Source organism: Loxodonta africana, chromosome 1 (assembly GCF_030014295.1).
Source record: "Loxodonta africana isolate mLoxAfr1 chromosome 1, mLoxAfr1.hap2, whole genome shotgun sequence".
Lineage (NCBI taxonomy): Eukaryota > Metazoa > Chordata > Mammalia > Proboscidea > Elephantidae > Loxodonta > Loxodonta africana.
The window spans coordinates 29937307-29952680 of NC_087342.1; the positions used below are offsets into that span (position 1 = coordinate 29937307).

At 45.1% G+C, this 15374-nt stretch overlaps 1 protein-coding gene across 1 annotated transcript in view; it reads left to right on the forward strand.

Annotated features, from left to right (window-relative positions):
- C1H3orf70 (chromosome 1 C3orf70 homolog) overlaps window positions 1-10504 on the forward strand; it is an 81649-nt gene extending 71145 nt beyond the window's left edge. The window contains exon 2 of the mRNA XM_023551548.2: window positions 6786-10504. Coding sequence (XP_023407316.2) covers window positions 6786-7342 — 557 coding nt within the window. The 3' untranslated portion in view covers window positions 7343-10504. The remainder of the gene's footprint in view (window positions 1-6785) is intronic.
- The last annotated feature ends 4870 nt before the right edge of the window (window positions 10505-15374 follow it).

A 15374-nucleotide genomic window follows, 5' to 3' on the forward strand; every position in this document is an offset into this window, starting at 1 on the left:
AGGAGAGTCCCCTGCTCCACTGTCCCTCGAACGCCCTCTCTTTCACCTCTGTATTTTCAGGAGCCATACCGCTTCCTTTTGTCCACATCCTAGCTCTGCTTCAGTTTACGTGCTGTGTTTTCTGGCGGGGGTGGTTGGGGGGGGGAGCCTTTTCCAGCCCTTCCAGCCCCCGCTTTTCTCTGAACTCTTCCACTGCACTGCACAGCATCGTACTTACCATTCCTCTTGTGGTGTTCACGGATGTTTGTGTGACTCAGACTGGATTCTCAGAGGGATGTATTCTACACTTCTTCTCTTTTCCCCGGTCGGTCTGTTGCGTGTATCTATCTATCCCTCAGCTACATGATTTCGAGTCAGGCAGTACTAAGCAAAACCAAACCGAACCTGTTGCCATCAAGTCAATTCTGACTCATAGTGACCCTATAGGGCACAGTAGAACTGCCCCGTAAAGTTTCCAAGGAGCAGCTGGTGGATTTGAACTGGCCACCTTTTGGTTAGCAGCCATAGTTCTTAACCACTACACCACCAGGGTTTCCTTCCAGTAGTACTAAGGATGGTTAAAAAAAGTCTAGTGCTTTCGTTATTTCTCTCTTCAGATTGCCTGCTGTGAATTGGCGAGAGTGGTAAACATCTTGGCTTATGGCAGTTACAGAAATGTGGTTTTAAGGCAGGTCTCACCAGAGAAGCTGCCCATACTTCAGGGTGTGAAAAACACGGCTGGACCAGTGTAGGCTGCGGAAGTCCTGTTGATGAAGGGCTTGATGGTTGATGGCATTCTTCATGCCATGTCTCACTTATTTGACTTTAACCCAGATCTGAGTGTGATACTGGGGGGAGGTAGTGGCTTGATTGTTGGAGTCTGTTTAGTGCTTTGGATTAACTCTTTCTAAACCCATACAAGATGCCACTTTAAGGACTAAGGCCCGCCTGACCCAAGCCATGGTGTTTTCAGTTGCCTCCTGTGCATGTGAAAGCTGGACCAAAGAATTGATGCCTTTGAATTATGGTGTTGGCGAAGGACACTGAATATACCATGAACTGCCAGAAAAACAAACAAATCTGTCTTGGAAGAAGTATGGCCAGAGTGTGCCTTAGAAGCAAGGATGGTGAGACCTCCTCTCACATTCTTTGGGCATGTTATCAGGAGGTGCCAGTCCCTGGAAAAGGACATCATGCTTGATAGAGGGTCTATGAAAAAGAGGAAGATCCTCAATGAGATGGATTGACACAGTGACTGTAACGATGGGCTCAAACATAATGAATGTAAGGGTGGCGCAGGACTGGGCGTGTTTTGTTCTCTTGTGCATAGGGGTGCTATGAGTCGGAACCAACTCCACAGCACATAACAACAACAAACCCATACAGCAAGGGAAGTAAGTAGAAAAGGAAATCTGGTCATGTTGCTTCTCTCATGAGATCCGTGGAATGACTTTCTACCGTATAAAATAAAATCCCCAGGCCTATTGGAGCCCTGGTGGCACAGTGGTTAAGAGTTATAGCTGCTAACCGAAAGGTCGGCAGTTTGAATCCACCACCTGCTCCTTGGAAACCCTCTGGGGCAGTTCTCCTCTATCCTATAGGGTCACTATGAATTGGAATCAGATTGATGGCAACAGGTTTGGTTTTTTTGGTAACATGGCCTCTAGGGTGCTGCATGGTCTGGTCCTCACCAGGCTCGTCTCCTACTGTCCTTCCTCCTGCTCACATGCTGTAGCCACTGTGGCTCTTCCCACTTCTTTGTTGGGTCAGGTCCTACTTAGTCCTTAGGTCGTATGTGCTATGCCTTGTCACTTTCTCAGAGATGTCTTGCCTGACTCCCTGGGCCAAAACAAGCACCTCCAAATACAGTTTTTTGTGTGTGTGTGTGTGAAGATATACATGGCAAAACATACATCAACCGTTTCTACAGGTATAATCCAGAGACACTGATTACATTCTTAAAGTTGTGCCACCTTCCTTGATATCCTTTTCCAAATTGTTTCACCATCATCAACACAAACTCACTGCCTCCTGAGCTTCTCATCTAACCTTTTGAGTTGCTGTTGTCAGTTTGATCTCATATAGATAATATTTAAAAGAACACAATGCTCAAGGCAGACAATCTTTTCTAATTAAGCTAACCTATAAAAAAAAAAAAATTTTTTTTTTTTTTTTTTGATAGTCGGAATCGACTCGACGGCACTGGGTGTATTGTTTGGTTTAAAGATGACTTCAGAGGATAGTTGTATTTAAGGTTTAAAGATTTCCCCAGGGCAATAATTTCAGGGGGCCATCTAGCCTAAGTGGCTCCAGAAAGTCTGTGTTCCATGACTACCTAATATAGTTTCTAATCACTGTTTGCTTTTTCTTCCTATCGCTGTTCATAGTTTGTACTCACATGTCTTTTTGTGTGACTATTGCTTATGTGTCCACCCACCCCCCCCCAGTGTAGACTCCACGGGCCAGGGACATGGTCTGTTTTGCTTGCTATTTGAACTCCATGCCCCTAGCTAAATGCCTGGCACATAATTGAGGCTCAATAAATTATTATGTCCATGAAAGGATATATGGTAGAAGATTATAGGGCTTGAGAGGCTGGGTAAGTGATGAACGTAGGGTGGCCGAGAACTGTGGTCCATCCAGGGCATACCAGAGACTTAGGAATGTGTGGTCACAGGTCTGTTAGGGCTGGCCAAATGGTGACCTTTGAAAGCCCCTCAAGTGGCCTAGAGACCTCCAGGCAGTCTCTGCCTTCCATATAAACAACAACAATAATGGAATATTTGTGGTGTACTAGACATTGAGTTAATGTTTAAAAGGTATTTTCATGTTTAATCGTTGCAGCCACTTTATAAGGTAGAGATCTCCAACCACTTTTTACACTGAGGAAACTGAAAACATGGGATTATTAACAATATTTGTCCTTTTGTGACTGAATTATTTCAGGCTCCATCCATATTGTAGCATGTATCAAGGCTTCATTTCTCTCTGGCTCAGTAGTGTTCCATTGTATGTATGGACCACAAGTTGTTTATCCGTTCATCCCTTGATGGGCATTTAGGTTGTCTCCACCTTTGGGCTATTGTGAATAGCGCAGCAATAAACATTGGTGTACAAGTCTCTGAGTCTCTGCTTTCAAGTCTTTTGGGTATATACCTAGGAGTGGACTTGCTGGGTCATATGGTAGTTCTAATTTTAGTTTTTTGAGGAAGCGCCACACTGTTTTCCACAAAGGCGGTACCATTTTGCATTCCCACCAGCAATGGGTGGGTAAGGGGGCCAGTTTCCCCACTATCTTTGCCAATGTTTGTTATTTTCTGTTTTTTTTTTTTTTCCCCTTAATCTTAACCCACTTAGTGGGAGTGAAGTTGTACTTCATTGTGGTTTTGATTTGCATCTCTCTGGTGGCTAATGACATTGAACATCTTTTCATGTGTTTGGTGGTCACTTGAAATATCCTCTTTTGTCAAATGTCTTTTCAGGCCCTTTGCCCATCCTGCATTTTCTTCTAAGGGTTTTATGGTTTTAGTTTTAGGATTTAGGTCTTTAATCTATTTTGAATTTGTTTTTGTGTGTGGTATGAGGCATGGATCCTGTTTAATTTTTCTGGGTGTGGAAATTCAGTTTTCCCAGAGCCATTTATTGAAGAGACTCTTCTTTCTCCATTGAGTGGACTGCTGAGAGCTGGGAATGAGAGTGGGTCCTGGCAGGCACGAATCTTCTGCCAGGATTCCCGCGTGGCTGTGACAAGTGGGTCACTAACCCAGAGGTTTCTTTGGCTGGAATGAATTTAATCAGCCTTCTGCAACAAGCATTTCTTGAGTGCCTGCTGCCCACAGCCTCCTGAACTCAATAGCCACCAGCCCACCCGCCGAGAACAGGAAAAACCAAAGCTCTGTCCCTTGCCCAGAAATCTCTCTCATCCTGGGGCTGTAGGGTTTGGAGGGAGAGGCTTGAAGGTCAGCTTCCTTTGCCCCTTCAGAGGTGAGTGCCTACAAGCTTGAGGGCAGAGGTCATGCGGTACCAAACTGCTACCAGCTGCCATTGATTCCAACTCATGGCGACCCCATGTGTTAGCTCTTACCTAATCTGAACTTTGGCTGATAAGTTAATAATACCCTCTTTTATAGTTGGCAGAGAAATCAAGATACCTGGTATATTTTAAACATAGTTCCCCGGGCACATGTGACTGGGTTCTTTTATAATTTTTAGCAGATCGTAGGTTTTGTGTGATAAATGTCCAGGCTTGGAAGCTGACCTGGGCACACAAAAGTTTAACAGTTTCAACTGTACTTTTTCCATGTGTTTGTACTCCAGAGTAAAGCTGGAGATATTTTTAGGGTAATTTAGTTACAAAGACATTGTGGCATCTAAGCTTGATTTTTTTTTTTTTTTGGTATAGGAGTCAAGAAACAAGTAAAAATAATTGCTCTGAATAGATTACTGATGTTGCGCTATTTGTGACATGGTTTGCTGCTCACGTTTCTGATCTCCAGTTGCTATTCTTCCCAGGCTTATTTATTTAAAAACCTAAGATAGTTTTTGTTATAAATGTGGCTCCTATCATAGAAGAATTTGCAGTCTGACCACGAGATACAACAAACAGGGGCAAGTGTCATGCATAAGGAGTGATTTGCCTGCAAATAGATGCTCATGAGAATACCATAATCAGTGGTTCTCAGCCATTCAATTTTATCAGGGCTTTGAACTGGTTCATTTCGGTTCAACCCCCTGCTGAGAAATTGCATTGCTAACAGAAAGTTATACCTAAGAATCACCTGAGGATCTTGTTAAAATGTAGATTCTGATTCAGTACATCTGGATGGAAATGCAAATTCTAAACGGGGTCAAACCGAAACGAACTGGTTTGAAGCCCTGGATTTATTCCCCAGGGGATATTTGACAAAGTCTGGAGACATGTTTAATTGTCACAACTTAGCAGAGAGATGCTACTGGCATTTAGCGGACAGAGGCCAGGGATGTAGCTAAATACCCTACTAGGGAGAGGACAGGCCCCTACACAAAGAATTATCCAGTCAAAAATGTCAGTAGGGCTGAGGGTGAGAGACCGTATCATAAATACGTGCAGAAGATACAGCGTAAACTGATTAACACATCTGGACTCAGAAAAAACCCAAGCTGGTGCCCACAATTTTGGCATGTTGTCTCTGGGTTTTCTGGTGTTTGTTTTTTTCTTCAGCTTTTTATTTTGAGACTTAAAGACTGGGTAGGTTTCATCTCCAAATTTCCTTCGCACTTGGGAAGCTTTGCTAAATGCAGAATGAAGTAAAGAGGAGAGGGGCACATTAGGAGTAGATACATTTAGGGTTCACGACGAGTGAACTGGAGTCCTGGTGGCCCAGTGCTTAAGAGCTCAGCTGCTAACCAGAAGGTTGGCAGTTTGAATCCACCAGCTGCTCCTTGGAAACCCTATGGGGCAGCTCTACTCTGTCCTATAGGGTCCCTATGAGTAGGAATCAACTTGATAGCAGTGGGTTTTTTTTTATTGTTGCTGTTGCCAGGTAAACTATGTGGGAAACAGTTGAGGGCTTAGAGTAGAGGGGAAGGTTTGGAAATGAGCTTCTTGGCTTCCTAGAAACATCCCACAGGCAGGGGTGGATTAACCGGTAAGCAAGGTACACACGGGCTTCCTTGTGCTTATTTACTGATCTGTAGTTTTTTTTTTTTTTAGTGCACAGTTTCATCAAAGATGTGATGAAACTCATGTGAAATTGTGCACTACAGCTTAGTAAGTAAGCACAAGGAAGCCCGTGTGTACCTTGCTTACTGGTTAATCTGCCCCTGCCAGCAGGACAGCGCTGGTATCACCCATGCCTTTGCTGCTGTTTGGTGTAGGCTGCTTAGTGCCGATGGAACTGGTGTCGGGAGACACCGCCTCACCACTTCTTACTTTGGCTACTGATGAGCTTGGTATCCTGACAGAGATCATGTCATCTCCCAGACCTTACCCCAGCCGTTGAGAATGGCCAGGATGATCCTATAGGCCATCGCCCATTTAAGATAAACACGCACACAGACACACACATCCTGACTAAAAATATAGAAACCTAGAAAGTGAAAGTCTTCCATAATCATGATAACAAATTGGTGTATATTCCTCCAGTTTTTGATGTATATGTTAACATATTGTGATTAAAGATAAAGATGGAATGATAATATTGTGATTAAAGATAAAGATGGAATGATAGTATTTTGTACTATTTTATCATTTGTGGTTTTACCATACTGTATCATGGGCATTCTTCGTTCTAGCATGATGGGTAAATTAGTTAAAGCCACCCGTAAAATAAGGACTAGAGTAGCCACCTAAGGAGGCCTGGTGGTACAGTGGTTAAGCGCTTGGCTGCTCACCAGTAGGTTGGTGGTTCGAATCCACCAGCTGCTCTGCGGGAGAAAGATATGGCAGTCTGCCTCCATAGAGATTACAGCCTTGGAAACCCTATAGGGCAGTTCTACCCTGTCCCGTAGGGTCCCTATGAATTACAATCAAATTGATGGCAACGGGTGAATAACCTCCCACCTACCTCAGAGGCATTAGAAAGTCTCATAAATTAAGCTTTGTCAAGTGTGTTGAGTCTCTCAGATGAAAACTGTTATATGCCCTGCTCTGTCTTTAATTGATTATAACAATTTTGAAGGATTCTATTACTAGTTTCTTTTGAAACGCTGTGGTTCAAATATTTTTAAAGACATTCAGAGTCCTCAGGGAGAAACCATGATAGTTAGGGTAACGTAGTCTGTGTGATCCCCTCAGATCCCAACCATGTCTTTTGTGTTCCTGACAGGCAAATACGTGTACCAGCCCATGACGCCGGTGGAGCAGCTCCCCAGCACAGAGATCCCTGCCCAGCCTCGGGAGCCCACAAACACTATTCAGATCTCAGTGTCTCTGACTGAACACTTTCTGAAATTTGCATCCGTCTTCCAGCCGCCCCTGCCCCCCGAGTCCCCGAGGTACTGTATGATCTCAGACCTCTTTATTGACAACTACCAGGTCAAGTGCATCAATGGGAAGATGTGCTACGTGCAGAAGCCGCCGGCGCCGCCCTCCCGCAGAGCCAGCCCGGAGGAGGGCTCCCCACACCACGCCTTAACCCCAAAGGAGAGCAACACGCTGAAACTGGATCACTGCTCCTCCCCGTCCAGTTCCGAGGACTCGGGGATCAACGCCATCGGGGCTCACTACGTGGAGTCGGGCGACGAGGACACCGAAGATGGGGCTGAGCTGAGCTCCGAGGAAGACTACAGCCCTGAGAGCAGCTGGGAGCCTGACGAGTGCACCCTCCTGTCGCCGTCGCAGTCCGACCTGGAAGTGATTGAAACAATAGAAACCACCGTGTGAGAGCCCAGGCCAGGCGGCCTCTGACCCACGCTGAGCTGTTTTGTACTTTTGTCTGAAGAATCCTTTTTTTCCAATGCAGTTGATATTTTCTACCCTCCCTGACAACCCTAGCAGCTCCACGTCTGCTGCTTAGCTCCACTCTTAAAGTGGTCTTACAACTCAGACCTGCTTTTTACTAGAAATGGTTTTCTTTTGTATCTTGACTTACTTTCTATGTGGCATCCGGCGTCATGAGTTGTGAACCAGCCTCAATTTCACTGGGAACTTGAGCTCTATGAAGTAATGATCATGGCATCTCACGGATCAGATTGAGGGGCTTCCCAGAGCGGCGCAGTGTTTTCACGTAGCCCACCCTTCACAGAAAACTCTGGGCCCTCCTTCTGGCGTACTGACAGGCACCCTGTCCTGCGTGTCCCACCTGGAATCAGCTCCCCTGAGCGGGTGCTGGTAGATGACACTCACTCCCTTCCTCCCACCACCTGTGCTGGGTCTGGGCCAGGGAGTCCCAGGGTGGGGCCAATGCTTCTCAGCTGACTTCTGGGAGGTCACTAGAGGCCAGCTCTGCCCCTGGTTAGGACCAATATCTGCACAGCCCTCCATGACCTGGGGCTGAGCTAGACCTTCACTAAGAAGAGATGACACCTTCAGTTTCATGCTCTATCCAGCTTTAGTTGAGCACCTACCCTCTGCAGCTAAGTGCGTAAGGCCTGGTTCTTGACATGAAGGGCCCACAGTCCAGTAGGGGAGATGACACAAACAGGTAACAGGACCCAGAATCGTCTGGAAACCCAGGGGAGGGGAGGTGGGCTAACGGGGGAAGGCGGTGCAGCGTTAGAGCCAGCCTCTTGGGTGGGTTCCCCAACATTCTCCTCCTTTTCTTAATTGTTCTTCAGATCTGGGGAGAAATTTTAGGAAGTTATATAGGTATTATATTTAGGAGGCAGCCACATCTGAAGTCTTAAGAAAAAAAAAAAGTTTTAGTTAGCATGGAAATGCTAAAGAAAGCAGTCCTTTAGGGATTAGGAATGAATCTAATAGGTTTGGTTAATTCTGCTTCATTTGGTTGCATGAAGCACTAGAATGGCGCAGGTGAGAAATGGCTTAGAATTAATTCCGTATGGTGCATGGGTGTTTATGCAAGAGCCGCTGAGACAGTTCAGGGCGACGTCAGGAGAAAATGTTTTGTGTAATACTCATTCGCCTTACCACAGCGGTGTTCTTAGTTCTCTCACACACACATCGCGGGTCATTTTAAGTTCTTATTTAGCTCTCTTCAGAAGTCTGTTCCTGATCTCCATTAGCATCGGGTATTTTCCTGTGGGTTGGTTACCTGCCATTTCTCCAAATCTATCTCTGAGGCAGAGCTAAAAGTCCAGGAAATTGGAAATATGGCCCAGCGAAGCCACAACTACCAACGCTGACGCTAGAGAAATACCCCTTATATCCTTACTGCCCGTGAGCATGTCCAGGTCAGCGTCCTGTGCCATGTGAGCATTTGAGGACGTAACAGGAGACCTGTCGTGCTCTTCCCTGAAGCCTCCATTGGCGCTCTCCTCAAACCGCCCCAGGAAGAATCTGCTTTCCTTGCTGTGTGTATAGTTAGTTTGGTGATTTATGAGAACTTTTCCTTAGGTTTAGGTGCCAAAGGCATCCGTAGGGTTTAAAAGGCAGAGTATGCATTTTCCTTTGAAAACAGTGTTAGTTAAAACCTTCTGCGCTGGATGAGAATGCAGCATGGAGTCCCTACTCACCGAAGTTTAAAGGCTCAACAGGTCAACCAGAAGGCCGTTAGAGGAGCCCCCCAGAATGACAAGGCACGGGAGAGGGCAAGCGGAGGCCGGTGTGGCGGGGGGGCTTTCACCTTCCCCGGTTGGAAGGGTCTCAGTGCGTCCTGAGCTGAAAACTGGTGTGCAAGGGCGTCCGGCTGAGAGGTCAGTCAGCCACGTACTCAGGGTTGTGATGGCAACACCAAGGTCCTCCCCCCGGGTGGGCATGCTGAGGGCCTTCTTTCTCTGTACCGTTCCTCACAGCAACCCTACAGGACAAAGTAGAACTACACGTAGGGTTTCCAAGGAGTGCCTGGTGGATTTGAACTGCTGACCTTTTGATTAGCAGCCGAGCTCTTAACCATTTCACCACCAGGGCTCCAGTTTTCTATTCATGGCCCAAATTCTAACCCATTAAACAAAGAGGAATCTACCACGGAGGCTCTAAAGCCATGAAAATACATGGTCTCAGGGCCAGGCTTCTCAAACTGGGTGAAGTGTTCAGATTGAACCCTTTATCTGTAATATCTACGATTTTTGCCTAGGTTCCTCTTTTTAAAACTCCCGAACTGCCATTCAGATTAGCCAAAATTTTAATGGGATTTTTGAATTTAATAATGGTTGATACCACTTTAAATATTTGCACAATCTCTTTGTAATTAAAACCTCACTAAGCTTTACTTTCTACTATAGATTTTATAGACTTGGAGATGTCCACTGGACTCTAAACATCAAATGCCCCTGGACCTCCAAGCAGCCTCTCCTGAGTAAGCACAAGCGAGAATTAGCTTTTGCCCCTTTTACCATCAGGAATTCTCTGAAAATCACAGGTGATTGAAGCAGATTGTTTCCTTCCACTTGCATTCCAGAACAACCGGCAAGGATAGAAACACACGTAGTTTTGACTTAAATTCTAGGCCTTTTCTGTTCTATATTATATGAAAAAATTTCTCTATAATCCTGATACTATAACGCTAATTTGTATAAACATATTTATAGGCACTTTAGAAAATGTTTAGACTGCAATGTGTACTGTAGACATTGAACACAGGTTAAATAGCCTTTCGAGTAATAACTACATTAAGTGATAGGAAAGCTTTACCATTTGGACTTGGTAGTACGCTTACTTGGAGCAGAGGGTTGGGCTGTGTGGGTGGATAAACTGGATTTCTTGGGCATTTGTGGAAACCCCTCACTTGTTGAAAGTTGGTGTAAAAGCTATTAGGAGATACAAAATGAAGGCTTTGTCAAATTTAGCTTTCTTATCTAACCGAGACTTATTTTAGATTTTGCAGCACTTTCAAAGATGCTTATAACCTTTCTGAGAAACAACAATGCAATTAAATGCTTTTGTGGTTGGTAACTATTTGGTACATTAAAAAAAAAAAGGCTTTAAGATCAAACCTAGATATTTTTTTACCTTGTAATAGTCAAGATTTGAAATTTGAGGAAAAGCCTGAAGAAGACAGTTGCTTTCCTGGAATGGAAAGACTTTAGTTCAATTATAATACAGTACAAAACAAAACCACCAAAACAAAACCGAATAGCTGTTTTCCTGAAATACTTTCTGGGTTTGATTTAGGATTTGATTTTATCTTTGGAGTGCTGGTTTTATGTATTACCCTCCCCTGTCTGGCCTATTTAAAACATCAAAATTCTACTGGGACTGAATCGTAACAAACTCTTTTACACGAATTTAATTCTGTCCTTGGGTAATAGGATGCAACCAGATAATGCAGAAAGCTGTCAAAACACCCAGATAGGTTTGGCAATATAAATACCACTAGGCAAGAAAAAGAGCACAAGTGAAATAATATTTATACAGTTAGCTCCTCTTATTCCCACTCTGGTTTGCAAAATTGCATTGCCATGTTTTGGTTTTTACATGAGGAAAACAAGGTTTTAACAGTTTTCTTTCCAGCCCCCTCCTCTGGAGGGGTGCGAAGCAGAATTCAGGAGGCCAGCTACAGTTTGGGCTTTTAGTAAGCAGAAGGGGGTGGGATGGTGTCTCCTCCAGGGAGGGAGGGGAGAGGGGAGAAGAGAGAAGCTGAGTGGGGGGGGTCCCACTTATTTTACTAGTGCTGGGAACCCCGGGAGTGTCAGTATTTCTCACATCCAAACACAAGTACAAAGGCACTGCTCAAAATCAGTTTTGGAATTACTACCATTAAAAAACATGTGTCACTGCTGTCTGATAACTGTGGATAACTGAGAGTTGACTATCAGAAAAGGGCCATGTTTCCGTTGGTGCCGAGTTCTTTCTTCTACTAAAACTGGAGCCTGAAGACGTCTGCAAGCTAATCATCACTAGAGGCTTTAACGCCGAGCTTCCACGCCACGGCTGTGTTTGTACTCACTTTTTAAAGCTGTTCATACCTTGTAATACCCACTTACTGTGCTGTTTTTTTACACCTGCCTATTTTAAAGTTGTAAGCACAATGTTGACTCTTAACTGTAGTTCCCTAAGATTCTATTCTGTTTTCCTACAGTCTACAGTTCAACTTTCCTTTCTGTATATACTTTAGGGAAATACCTTGTAAAATAAATGTGATTTTTGTTTTCTTTTCTACCAGCACAAATCTGGTATTTCTGAGTGTGGCATATTATTCCCCCATTGGAGAGGTTCTGTGTCATTTCAATAACATAATATGAGCTTAAAAAAAAAACACCACATTTACAAAATGTGAAATGTTTATATTGGGTGCTTTCATGTGCTAGGAAGTAGGCAATTTACATCCATTATCCCATTTCAGAAAGGAGCCCTGGTGAGACAAATGGTTAATTGCTTGGCTGCTAAGCAAAAGGTTGGCAGTTCGAAACCACCCAGCGCTCCGTGGGAGAAAGCCCTGGCGATCTGCTTCTGTATAGGTTACAGCCAAGAAAGCCCTATGGGGCAGTTGTACTCTGTCACATAGGGTCACTGTGAGTCGAAAATCAACTCAATAGGCACCTAAAAACAACAGCATCATCCCATTTAAAAAGTCCCTGGGTAGCCCAAATGGTTAAGCGCTGGACTACTAGCTGAAAGATTGGTGGTTCAAATCCATGCAAAGGCTCCTTGGGAGACAGGCCTGGCAATCCACTTCCGAAAGGTCACAGCCTTGAAAACCCTATGGAGCAGTTCTACTGTGCACACATGGGGTCGCCATGAGTTGGAGTCGACTTGACAACAGCTAACAAATTCCATGTAAATGTTACAAAACCTTCATCAGGTGCAAGTAATTATTATCCTCCACAGTGTACAGACAAACACACTGAGACTTAGAGGCTGAAAAGTTAACTGAGAAACTTGTCTTGGATCATGTGGTTGGGGCAGAGCTGAGACCCCAGTCACCTCTCTCCAAAGCTGTGTGCCACCCCCAGCACTGCGCTGAGACTCTCAGGGCAATGGTACCAGGGTCTGAAAACTAAAACAAACCTTTGAAAAAGGCCAGTCCATGGTGAGAGATTGGGGCTGGGGTGGGGGAGGGTGCTCAGAAAACCAGTGATTAAAGGCTACAGCCTAGTTGAGTGCCCACCCACCTATGGCCACAGCACCTGGCAGCCCTGAGGGGCAGGACCTCCGAACACCACGGCTTTATTTTAGGAAGGCCTTTACCGTCAGTCCAGGGTGGCAGTTAGGAAACTGTATTTGCTATTTTTGTTTTCCTTTCAGTACTTTAAGCCCGTTGCCGTAGAGTCAATAACAACTCCTGGTGACCCTACAGGACAGAGTAGAATGGCCCCATGGAGTTTCCAAGGAGCAGCTGGTGCATTCGAACTGTCAGTGTTTTGGTTAGCAGCCGTAGCTCTTAACCACTACGCCACCAGGGTTTCCTTCAGTGGGAAATTGAGGGAAAGGAAATACTTTCAGTACTGCAGTTTTGAGGGTCCCCATTTATTAGATTCCAAGGGTGGAGAAAGCCTCAGGGCAGCCAGTGTGCTCGGGAGCCCGTCTCCACCTCCTACTGAGCCTACAGAGGCCTCTGGGTTCCCATTCCTCTCATCTGGCTTGTCTTTCCGTCAAGCTTGTGTACCTGCTGTGTAACCTGGGATTTGGTAGAAACAGCAAGCTGGGTGAGCGGGTGAGGCTGCTACGTAGGTCTTCCTAGCAAAACAGCCCTTGGAAAGCACGCCAGCTGAGGCCATTTGGTCAGGCTTGAAGTTATTAAACTACCAAGCCAAGTTGACAAATACCATATGTTTTATTCTCTAACAATATGCCTTCTTAATGACCCAGCAGGCAGGTTCAAGTTCGGAATTCTAGGACCTGGCAGGGTTTCACGCTGCAATATGTTGGGGCAAGGAGAAGGGACAGTCCTGGCCCCACACCTGTTGCCTTCCACCCAGCTCACCCTGCACCACGAGGGGCCTCATGCATGGTGCACCTGCCTCCAATAGCTGACCGTTGGCCACATCTTGGGTGTGCACACGGGCAGCATGGTCCACCCTTAGGACAGACCCAGTAAGGACCCACGCAGGAAGTCCAGGGTCCCAGCCCCCTGGAGCATGGTCTGGGGAGAGTGTGAGTTCCAACCGGGCACTTCTCCCTGCCCTGGGTCCTGGGTTGTGACGCAAGGAGAAGCAGCCTGAGACCCTCTAACGCAGGAGGCCTAGGCCAGGTGGCCCCTCGCCTCAGTCAAGGACAGATGCAGCTTTTACAGTGGGGATCACACTCCTGCACTCCTCCCAACACGTGCTTCAGAATACAGTCAGTTAGGGTTAGTGACGTATATGCAACTTCCCACCCTCCAAAGACTCCTAGGAGCTACCTGGAGTGAGATGGCTCACTGATGAGGCCAGATTGGAGCTGACCTTTAGAAAGAACTCAAGTTCAGAGGGATGGATGGACACGGAATCTGTGTCTGGGAGGGTTTTCTGAAGATATCTGAGATAGAGTGTGAACAGGTGCATTTTAAAAGGGTAGAAAAAAAAAAAAAAAAAAGCCCTGATGCTGTTGAGTCAATTCTGACTCCTAGCAACCCTACAGGACAGAGTAGAGCTGCCTCACAGGGTTTCCAAAGAGCACCTGGTGGATTCTAACTGCCGACCTTTCAGTTAGCAACTGCAGTTCTTAACCACTATGCTGCCTGGGTTCCATTAAAGGGTAGGAAGCTCCTGATAAAACCCAGTATCAAAATCAAGCTACACTGTAAGCAAATGCCATTGTAAAGAAAACTTGAGACTTCGAGTAAGATGGTTTAGGATTAACACCAAAAAATGATGTCAAGAGTCTTCATATTAGTCTCCTAGAGCTGCGTACAAAGTACTACAAATTGAGTGGCTTATAAGAACTGAAACTGATCGTCTCACAGCTCTGGAGGCTAGTAGTCTGAATTTAAGGTGTCGGCAGGGTCGTGTTCTCTCTGAAGACTCCAGGGAAGATCCTTTCCCCTCTCTCTCTGCTTCTGGTAGCCCCAGGTATTCCTTGACTTTAACTCTGATGTCACATAGCAGTCTTCCAAGTAAATAATGCACCAGCATAAAAAACGTGCATAGTGTGCCTAGGAAATAATGCTTGTGGGGGTTGCACAGTTGACAAAAACACGTATAATGTGCGTGGTATTTGCATAGAGAATGTGGTACTCCTGCCACATACCCACAAACTACCACAGCGGACTTCCCGGTCAGTGATTACAATAACTGATTCCCAGATACCAACTTGAAACCAAAGAACCATAGACCTTAGTCAATCCCCTTTTTGTAGATTCTTTTCTGTTTGCCTGTGGAAGCTATAGGTATCATAGCATAGTTACCAAATTTTATTTTGTGAAGTCATACTCTACATCTTTGCCCACGTTGTGATATGATTTCAGGCTATTGGTAACCTTGGGTTCTTATCACTAGATAAAATGCCTTATTTATAGAATACTTAGAAACTACAGATGAGCAAAGGGAAGAAACAAAGAACGCTGGAAAACCTACTTTCATAAACAGTGCCTGGCTCTCCTAAATTTTTTTCTATGTATACATACATTCTTTTAACAAAATGAAATAATAGAATTTTTGTTTTTATTACAAACTTTTTTTTCATTCCTTTGTAGATTGTGAACACTTTCGCATGTTGTAAGTCACTGACAGTTCAGAAAGAGCATCGCGCTGTTTGCCAGGCATCGTTTCATAGGCTGCGTAAGGCTATCGCCTCCGATGGAATTCTTTGGGTATTTGTTACTCAGACATACTCTGACCAAATATGTCACTTCTTTCTCCTAGCTACTAACAACCAGTTGCTGTCCAGTCGATTCCGACTCATGCTGACCCATGTATGTCAGAGTAGAACTGTGCTC